This window comes from Pyrus communis, chromosome 15 (assembly GCF_041283825.1).
Source record: "Pyrus communis isolate YQ-2024b chromosome 15, ASM4128382v1, whole genome shotgun sequence".
Classification (NCBI taxonomy): Eukaryota; Viridiplantae; Streptophyta; class Magnoliopsida; order Rosales; family Rosaceae; genus Pyrus; species Pyrus communis.
In genome coordinates, this window is record NC_142579.1 from 28,605,082 (window position 1) to 28,616,482 (window position 11,401).

The 11,401-nt window shown below is 33.2% G+C and overlaps 1 protein-coding gene across 1 annotated transcript; it reads left to right on the plus strand.

Moving 5' to 3' along the window:
• Positions 1–9,916: 9,916 nt before the first annotated feature.
• Positions 9,917–10,941, plus strand: LOC137712631 (uncharacterized). The gene has a single exon (XM_068451747.2). It carries the CDS (start codon positions 10,156–10,158, stop codon positions 10,783–10,785), a length of 630 nt encoding a protein of 209 aa, XP_068307848.2. The 5' UTR covers positions 9,917–10,155; the 3' UTR covers positions 10,786–10,941.
• The last annotated feature ends 460 nt before the right edge of the window (positions 10,942–11,401 follow it).

The window sequence follows — 11,401 nt, forward strand, 5'->3', positions numbered from 1 at the left end:
TTGCTTTAGTTACCTATTAGGAGTCAAGTAGCCGAGAGATTTTTCGGTGTGATCGGAACATGTGGTGGTACATCACGTGTTATTATACAAATGGTGGGATATATGTATTAAAAAATAAAAAATTTCATCACTTATATAAAAATATATGGTGTACCAACCGTATTCTGGTCATATTGAAAAATTTCTCCAAGTAGTCATATCATGAAGGAACCATTTGGCTAATGAAGGTGGTGGTCAGAAATCAGAAGGGAACTTTCACACTAAATCCACATTTAGGAAACCAGAAAAAGGAAATAAATATGTTCTGACCGGACTTTTCAAATGCATTCTTTATCGAGAGCTAGCCATGCATCTATCTAATTATATATTATTCCAATTTCAAATTCACTTCTCGTCAGATATCCATCTTAATTTCCACAAGGACTGCGGCACTTTGGCCATATCTCGATCTTGCTATCCCCAGCTGCCCTGGACTGGACTTGGAACCTGTGGAGTGTATACAGACCAGACAATAGTACCACCAGCCCCTGTCTCCTTTTGCTTTCTCTCTTAATTTACTTCTTTGATGTCCATAGACTACAGCTCACGTGTAAATAGTACAAACCGCCTTTCTCCCGTTGCTATCCACATGCATCCATCTCTTTCAATATAATTTCCGCGCAAAATAACATGATATCGACTACACTGCAAATTATAAATCTAATTATCTATTTCAAACTCTAGTTATATATTGATGTGCTAGCTCTACAATATATGATACATATATAATTGTACGTATAGATCAATTGTGATTGGTGCTTAAAAAGATTATTCTGCATTTGGTTCATAAAATTGTGATGTGTATAAATTGTGATGTATCATTAATAAAAAATAAGCACGTTAATCAATACTTAAGTAATAATTCAATCATCAACTTCCATATAATTTGGTTCATAAAGTTTGGTCTACATATTTGGTTAAATTTGCAAATCAAATGTGTCATCAATAAAAAAATAAGCACGTTATCAACACTTAATTAATAATCCAATCATCACAACCATGTCATTAGTTTAGTAAATTTAGTTTAAAATTTTAGCCTCCTTAGACCATCTCAAACCTTGGGGATAAAGCTTAAAATTTTAAGTAAAAAAATTTAAGCTATAACTCAAAAACTATTTTTTACTCCAACCTTTATGCCTTAAAAATTTTAGCATGAGATTATTAAATAATGATTTTAGCCTTTTATTTTTGGGTAACTTTTTTGAAAATAAAATTTATGTAGATTATCCTAATTATTTTTATGAACATTTTAATCTTAATTAAAAATCATATAAATATATAGTTATTTATAAAAATTTAAGTGAAATTTTATTTAAATAATTTTCTTACATTATTTTAGACGTTAGATTTAATTTTGGGTTGTCAAATCTTTTTTTTACCGTTAGATTTGATGTCATTTGATCACAGCCGTTAGATTATAAGTACAAAAAAAAAGTTTGAAATATTACAGTTTAGTGAGTTCAGAATAATTTAAGCCAGACTTAAATCATGGGGGGAATCTAACCCAGAGATATATTTTCTCCTCAGGGTTTATTTTAGCCTAATGGTTGGAGATGATTTAAGGGGATTTTAAAGCTTATATTTTAAACTTTATCTCATTGGTTGGAGATGGTCTTAGCATTACTTTAGGTTGGTATAACATGTGAGAGCATGATGACTTATTTGAGTCTCTAAAATATAATTTAAAATAGTTGATGCTTTCCTTAAGAATTGGACAAAATGGTACTTGAAACTTTGTTTTACACTCCTCAAACTCATGTTGGTATACAGATGAGAGCATCGTGACTAATTATTTAGAGTCTGGAGAACGTACTCCAAAATAATGTGTAATTCAAAATAGCTATTGCCCTTCACCCAAAAAAAAAAAAAAAAGAAAACCTGTTGTTTTTCCAAAAGAATTTGACAAAATGTCACTTTGCAACTTTAGATGAAAAGGACATGAAATGGTCAGATTCACACAACTGTGGAAGGAGGGAGTCTACAGCAGTACGTACTCTGCATCATCACTGATAAGCCCTAACAGTAACATGCATTGATTTACGCTTTGACCTTTCGAACACTGTGTCTGTGTGGAATATGCATGCAATACCACATTATTTCCAGATTTGATCCAAAAGTCTTGTTTGCCACAAGAGGAATCAGAAGAATTGAACATTAATTCTTGATGATTTGCTGGTGAGTTAGAGTTAGTACGTGGTAGAACATAACATTGGAATCAATATCACTCTTTTTTTTATTTATAAATGGAGGTCGAACAGAGCCATCGACGTTGGCTTGATCTAGAAACATTCAGCAAAGCTCCTTTTCCGGCTGACTAACTTGACTTATCATAACCGACATTTTATTTTTATTTTTATTTGTATTTTTATGGCATATATGTATATTAAGCACAACTACTCTGGTCGATCTCTAATCATTCTCCACCGGGACATTATTAGAGTTCTTTTGACTGAAGTTTTTGGTCAGGTTCTTTGTACACATCAGCACTTACTTACTATTCAATATTTCCATCATTTTTTAATCGAAAGTGTTATTGTCACTCTAAAAATCTCATTCTACACTCCTCACAAGTGTATTTTTCTTTCTAAATATAGAGAATTTGAAGTGTAGAATGAGAAATTTTGAGTGCTAATAACAATTCCCTTTTTAATTTTGTTTATTAAAAATTTAATTTATAAATTACCTCTATCACTCATTATCAGACTCAACATTATTTTAATAATTATAATCTTTTAAATTCTATTTAAATAATAAAATAATATTTAATAATTCAGTTGGATAAGTTTTTAAAGCCCCATTGCCTGCAGAAATCTTCTGGTATTTATGTCTTAGCATTTAAGATTCTTCTGGTATTCAAATTCTTTTCGTATTTATGTTTGCATTTAAGATTGGACCCATCACGCGTGGCCTTTTAAAGCCCCAGTAAGTATTGGCTGCAAAAATATTCTGGTATTTATATTTGCGTTCACATTATGTTACCTGATTAAAAGTTGGTTTTGCAGTCACCATAAATGCTAACAAAAAAAAAACCTGCCCAATGCAAAATGATTGATCCTCACGGTGGCCTTTTAAGCCTCGTAAAGTAGGGGTAGACGCGGGTTTGTTTGGATTGCAAACTGAAACCGATCAAATTAGATTTAAAATTGGTCAGGTTGGTTAATTGAATATGGTAGGTTAGTTTGGATTGGTTTTTAGTTTATGTGAAGATAAGAATACATAATAAATTTATTTTTTAAAAGCTACAGAATATAACATTAATATGAGTGATTGCTCAAAAAAAAAAAAAACACAAATGAAATAGCTCAAGGAGAGCATTAAAGCAGCAGCTGCAGGGTTCTCCAAATGGTGCCCATGTTCTTCTTCAAATGGACTCTTAAATTAAACAAGTTTTATTTTCATATGGTGGAAACACGGTAACTTGTAAATAGCTAACAATTTTTATTACTACACGTATTAATTATGACTAAAAAATAAAATTAATATATGCGGATCGGTTTGATTAACCGCGTCCTAAGAATTTTAAGAATTGATTGCCAAACCGATAAAGATCGTTGCGTTTTGGTTTAACCAGGAAAATTTATTTAAAAAAAAAAAGAAAAACCCAACCAAACCAAGACTCAGGCAGGTCAATTGGTTTTATTTTTTTTATTTTTCAATGCCCAGCCCTACCATAAAGGTAAAAAGAATTATTCAAGCAATATTACAATGAGATTATCTCCTCTCTCTTTTCCTCCCCTTTTATTTAAACGGTTACAATTAACCTACATCAATATTTTGTTTTAAATTTTTAACATAGGGAAAAGACAAAAAAGAAAAAGCTAACATGGAAATATGTGAATAGTAAAATGTTAATGTGTACAAAGTACAGGGATCTTAATCAGAAACTGAAATTCAACAAGATTTCAGCCATAGAGAATTGGTGACTAGAGACCGCATCTTAATTTCTCCTTCTCACACACAATATATAGTAATGTAAACTATGAGTATATGATTTTACAAGATTAAGCTATATCCAACCAAAAAGGCTAAATATAGCCCTATCCAAAAATATAGTCTTGCAAAAAAATATTTCTAAATGAATAGTGTCAGATCATACTCATATATCATATCTACCCGAAGAGGCTAAACATAGCCCTCTCGATAATTTATTAGTTTTAAGTTTATACTTTTTGTTTAATACATCGATATTTTTACACTAAGAGGAGGAGAGTTCGGCTAAGCCACACAACGGGCTGCCTAATTTGGTATCGAGTTCGCCATCTACAAGATTTGAATCTAAGACCTCTCTTTTTCGAGTGAAAAAGAATACCACCAAACCATAGTACTGAGTGACAATTTAAAGTTTAAGTTTATTGATTAATTTAATAAATCTATCTTTGGATGTTTTCAAATCTAGTCGTTCAATTTGAATCAATTACTATAACTGAAGAGCTAGGCAAAAAAAAAAAAAAAAGGTTAAGAGGAGGGCTACATTTGGCCAACCTAATGCCTCATTTGGTCAAATAATAGTCTGGTGGATTCTATAGAATTATAGACTAGTCATCGATTGAATATGAATTTTTGAGTAAATCAGGTCATTTTATAGCAGGTTTTAATGTTGGAGTTGCCTGATGAATTTTACAGCAGTTTTTAATGTTTTCACATACCGAAACTTTTTTGTCAATTCTAAAGACCCATTCATTTCCTTGTGATCTTTACTTCTTATTTAGCTGTAAAATTTTGCTATCAAATTTAGATGGAGATTTTGGTACATAAAGTTCCTTCTATATCACTAAAGAAGCCTAGGTAGGCTAAAGTACATCCAACTCTGCAATACAAAAGGAGAAAATCATCTCTTTCAGTTTCAAGACTCGACTGAACTCCAATATTCGCAAGCGATGCAGCTTCTTCTTCTTTCTTCTCGTTTTTTTCTTTTTGTAGACTTCATCGCTTCCCTGTGTTCCATCACGCAAGTATGCTTGACACCATAGCCATTGTAACCTTCCACCAAAGTCCTCACCATCTCTCTGTCATGAGATGGACCTCCAGCTTCCCTCACAACAGTAACAATGTCTGCCTATTATCGTTTACATAAATTAAAGCTCATTAATTAAATTCGTAATCGCCTACATACCACCCACTGGTGGGAATTAAAACGGGGAAAAAATGTAGAGCCCTAACAACCAAAATGACAACATTTATGCATGTCATGTCGTGCATGACATAACAAGTGATCATTTACTTGTGCATGACATGACAAGTGACATGACATAACAAGTGATCATTTTTTCTCGATTATCATGACATGACATGACATGACAATCGAGAAAAAATGCACAGTTATAAGCACTTGTGCATGTTATGTCACTAATTTCCTACATTAAGATTATAGTGAAAAAAAATTAGAGAAACAATTAGCATAAAGAATATCAAGTGATCATTTACTACATGGGTGGAAAGATGTTGAGTTATTGCATGATGGTGTGGAATCGAACTTCTTTAGTGGCTAATCTAACATCTAATCTAACAAAATCTATTGTTTGACAAAAAAATTGCATATAGAATAAAAAACCAAAAAAAAAAAAACACACACACATATATACATATGAAGCCATTAAAAACAGTCGAACAAAATGGTTTTGATCGCTTTATTCATCTTGAGAGTGGCTTTTGATCTCACCAACCCTCTTGCGTACTCCTCTTGCAAACATCAATACATAGAGAAAATGGTTGTTAAGGGTCGTTGGATAACAATTGGGTTTCTAGTTTTTTTGTTATTGGGAAAACATGATTGAAACAAGAGACGAATACGAGTGGAGCAATGATGTTGTTAGAGAAGAGAAAAAGAAAAAGAAAACTAAAAACTACTTTAAAGTTGCTTTATGAAATTATCGGTTTAACCCTCTAATTAAAACTGAACATGAATAAGTAAAATGGGTAGAAATGTAATTTCACACAATCAAATTTTGCTGTTTTTTCTTTTCAAAGTCTCACTTACATGTAATCCTAACACATCTCTAATTAAAAAAATAATAAAAAAATAAAAAGCTTCCCACTTTCATATTCTCTATCACTCTCTTCCTCTCTTCTTCTACTTCAACAACAAAAATAAAAAAATTTCACACACACTTTGTGTATGCCCCATATGCTAGTTATGGAAGAAGAAAATCAAACTTAGGACTTGGAGGACATGAATAAATATTTTTAATCAATTAAGCTACAAATTTCTTATATCTTTTTCATCTTCTTCTTTAAATGAAATAAAAAGAAACGGCTAGTTATAAATAAGTTAAAGTTTAGGTGCAACCACAATATCTTAACTAAATTAAAGTTTAGCTGTTGCGATAATATCGTAATTAAGTTAAAGTTTGATATCACCAACTACTATTTCTTCATAAAATCAGCAATTGTCTCTTCGTAACCTAAAATTTACTATAAAACAGATGAATGTGCCACTAAAATTCAACTTAATTACAATACTGTCAACGCCAAACTTCAACTTGTTTACGCTATTACCACTTAGTACTACGGTCTAGTGATATTCCTCTTTACTTATAAGTGAGAGGTATTAGGTTCGATTCTCGCCGAAGGCGAATGTAAACCACATTATTGCTAGCCAATTGTGAGGCTTAGCCCACTCCACCACCCTCTTAACTTAGATAGTATTGTTTATTTAAAAAAAAAATTGTTAAAACACTTTTTTTGTTATTGTGAAGTCTTTTTTATTATCACTTTTTTTAATATTATTATTACAAATGATATTTTACTACTTTAAAGTATATCAAAAAGGCAACTGGTTGATTGCTTTAGTGGATTGTGTCTTTCTTTTCAATACACAATGTCCTTGGTTCAAAACTCTCCATGCTTTCCTTAGTCACGCTTATAATAGTAATTTCGCTTATAACAAAAAGATATAAATATAAACAAAATTAAGGAAGGGAAAAATTTTAAATCTGGAATAGAGTAGGGTGAATAAAAGAACTCTATACCGTATACATAAGAGCAATTCAGTAATTCATCAAGATTCTTAAGCCTTAAATTTAGTAAATTATTGATAAAAGATGTATCATATGTTTGATTCCCCACCGCAAAACAATAAAAATAAATAAATAAAATACATCATCGTTGTGCAAACCTGCTTTTGTATTCGGCATGGGGACTCGGGGCTTAAATCACCTGATCCACTCCAAAACTCTTTTTCTGATTGAATCCTTTCTTGGCCCTTCTTCCGTATTTGTCTTTCGGGCTTTCTAAGCTCTATCGCTTGTCATCAACAGATAATATTTGGCTGTTCTTATGTGTAATAGGTAATGTGTTATTTATTTTATTTTCTTATATAAAATACATTTACATTAACAGGTACGGGAATTAAAGTCTTCATCTACAAAGGTTGAATATAAATCATTGGACTGTAATACTAAATGACACAAACAAAATTAGTTTTTTTTCTTCTCAGATAGAAAAAGATTAGGCGAGATTATCTATTCGACAATAGTCGTGTGCGAGACACCTACCTCCCTAAAAAGAAGAGGACCATTGCACCTAGAAACCTCCCGCATATCCCTCTTCCACCAAATTTGTTGATAATAATGAAGGTAAACGAAAAAAATACAAGCTGGGGGACTATGCCAAGAAGCCAAAGACAACATGATCAACGAAAACAATAATAAGAACAAAATGAAATGTCATGAGCACGGGCAAATGCAACAAAATCTAGAACCATAGACTAATAAGCATTTTGCCCCAAATTAAGCTAAAGCTTCTGCAACTTGATTTCCTTCTCTATAAATGTGTACATATGCATCACATGACGAAGCCACCAAAGACAATTCATTTAAATCTATCATTAGAAACCAAGGACCGCATTAAAAGCGTTAAAAAGATAACGATTGCTTCTGTTTTTTTGGGTATACGTGTGACTTGTCAAACTATTGTTTGTACATAAAGTAAGGGAATTGTTATTAGCACTCCCAAAAATCTCATTCTACACTCCTCACAAGTATATTTTTCTTTCTAATTATAGAAAATTAGGAGTGCCAAATGAGATTTTTGAATTGCTAACAACAATTCCCTAAAGTAATTGCTTAAAAGATAGGCCCATCAATTAATCATGACTTCCCCAACCCTATCAGCTTTGGTGCAGGGTGGACCAAGGAGTTTTGGGGACGAAGGACAAGTCACTTAGGATTCGCTCGGGAAAACAAAGTTTTCTCGATATTATTAAATGTGGATTCACTCATACGACTAAGCTAAATGTTTGATTTTAGAAGGAGAAATAACCCACTTCAACTGCACAAGACAAATGTGTGTTTCTTAATTAATCAAGTCTGCACACACAAAATTTGATTTGATGCACGATTTGTTGCGTTGGAAACTAAGACTCCCAGAAATTTCCGGTGATATATAACTCTTCAAATGAAAGTCACTCACTTCAATTGTACAAGGCATATATTAATATGTTTCTTTACTAATTAATCAAGTCTGCCATTCTAGGCATTCTAATACACCTTAAAAGGCTTATAATATTATATAAACCTCTTCTTTCTATGGGACTCTTACAAGACTTAACAAATTCCTAAGTGACAACATTTTAAGTTTAATTAAACCTTATACTCCCCATACAATTGGTTGTCATTTAATGGACTTTAAGTTCTGCATCAAGCTTACATTTTAACAAGATATCTACCAGATCATCTTTACCTAACGCTACTCTAATCAATCACAACCACCAATTAGTTCGCTCAGCATTCATATCTTGCATCCCAATTAGGCCCAAATCTTTTTCATATACGTGTAGCTGCATGGATATATAAGAAAGGTGAAGTTCGTAAAGTGAAAAAAAAAAAAAAAAAAAAAAAAAGGTTACGTACCATCAGCAACGGTACCTTCATGATCAGGCAGTGGAATTCGAAAGCTTTAACTAGCTAAATTTATCCGAATATAAGTGTGGAATGTGAACACTATACAATCTTGTTTCGTACCAAAGTTTGCATTAAAAGGGCAAGCCACTATTTTAATGTACGTTAAAAGAACGAAATGAGAAAATTGTAGCTCTTCAAGAAAATAAATGGATTGCTGAGAAAAAAAAACTGATCAATCATGTAGGTACAAATATTTTAGTACAAAAAAGTCAATATTATATATTTCGGCACAATCATTTTTGTACACTTATGTATTTATATATTTTTGTATCACAAATTTCTTTTAATATTTTCTCATTTATGTTCATTTATAATTAAAGAACTAAATATGTGCATATTAATAAAATTAAAATTTAATGTGGAGACATTAAATAACAAAATTGAATATAAATTTTGATAAAAGTACACTTCAAGAGATTAAGTTGAATATGTAATCTAGCACCAAATTTTTTTTTAAATTTTAATCTTTTGCAAGAACTAATGTTCAAAAACCTTTTATTTTTTCTATATTCTATAATTTGATATTACCTAAGAAAAAATCGAACACAAGACTTCAAATGTAGAGGTTCGTACTCTTAAAAATTACAGTGAGCTTCAGTTCTTTGCTTACGAGAATATATAATTCCATGTATAATCTTTCAAAAAAAAAAAAAAAAAAGCGTACTGCATTATAAAAATTAAAATCTATGTGACTAGCTTGAAATAACGGAACATTCCTAAGAGTTATGCGTGGTTAACCGAAAGGACTGCGGAAGCCTACGAACCACAAGCATGTTTGGTATCCTACAATTTTCTATCAGTTTCCAGACCATGCTATTTTTAGCGGTGAGCGTGAAGGCAAGGGTTTGCTTCTCACTGTGGGGTTCACGAAAGGAAGACGAAAGTTGGTTCCTAGCGAGACACGTGTCAATGGACTCAATCAAATCAAGTGGTGAAAAAATGCGGTATATGAATTGGGATCTACCATTGAGCAATTCGCATCTTAGCTCTCGATTCCTGGCATCTCTTCTGGCATCTCTCTATCGAGATCCAAACTGGACAGGGCCTAAAGAAAACCAACGGCTCACATTCTCCCTCGCCCTCTCTCTCCTCCCCCCATAAATTCACCGCCACCAGAGACCAACACCTCGTAAGCTTCACACCTTTCACAAACCTTAAACGAACACCAAAATAAAAGCCCTCCTCTGTCTCTGTTTCGCAACCTTCGATTTCAATCATGAACGTGTTGGATTCTAATCTCGAAGCTCTTGCTTTCAATTACTTGAGCTTCGGATTGTTCACTGTTGTGAACAATCTGTGGACTTGGGTCGCCGTTTTGACCGCCGCCGTTAGCTTCTGGCGGCTCAGACCCAGAGCCGCCGCCACCGGGGCCATCTCTTCTTCTTCCGCATTGAAATTCCGCTCCCAACCTGCCATTTCCGATCTCAGCTCAAATGGGTCGTCGCCGGTTCCCGAGATAACTCAGTCAAATTCCGCGGCGAAGAAGGTGGAGCCACCATGCTTTGTTCCAGCATTGGCCAAGTTCGATGACAGCAGAGTGCAGCTGACAAAGGGTTCGAAGTTTGCGGTGTATTTTGAGGATAGTAACGTTGAGAGTGACCTGACAGCGACCTCATCGCCGACGCCGGAGGAGGATGAGACAGAAGAGAGCGGCAGCGATGAGGTGGTGGCGGCTAATTGGTGGGAGGATGTTTTGACGTTGAGAACGGGAGAGATGAGCTGCTACAGGTACCAGGACTTGACGGAGCTTAACGGTAACGTCGTTAGATTATGGGATGATTACACTAAAATAGTTGGTGAAACCGCGTCCCGCTCAGCAAAGCCAAAGCCACGTGTCGTTTGGTAGTTAGATTAGCATGTGGTTTTAGGCTTAATTATGCATTAAGGTCTTGGGATTGAAGGTTCGAAGAAGAACTTGTAAATACATTTTGTTGGGTTAAACATGATTAATAAACTCAAATCAATGCAAATTGCAACGCTACTTGTTGCATTTTTTATATAATTCCTAGTTGATCTCTGATTTAATTGTGCATGCCCGTGTGCCTATTATAAAGTATAGGGTAATGTTAGTTACGTCAAATTCTTAAAACAAATTTACAAACAAAATGATGTATCATCAATAAAAACACATTAATCAATACTTAAGTAATAACTCAATCATCAACAGCCCATCATTTAGTTATAAAATTTGATCTCTCTAACATTACTTTACAATATATAGAATTGGCAGCTGGTTGAACGAGGAGTGCTTGCAAATTGATATAAGAATTGGCACTATCCGATGTTCCATTATTGCATGCACATCAAATCACTTATGTCTCTATTATTGGACATATAGGTCTCGGTTGTATATCTTCTTGTATTTACTAAGTTATGTAATTGGTTAACGCCATATATTATTGTGTCTATCATATTATGTGGGATAATCAATCAGTTGTATGTTTTCTTCCGTTGTCAATAAC

What these genes read in the sequence shown, in the direction of transcription:
- LOC137712631 (XM_068451747.2), top strand. Translation starts at nt 10,156, where the DNA reads ATGAACGTGTTGGATTCTAATCTCGAAGCTCTTGCTTTCAATTACTTG.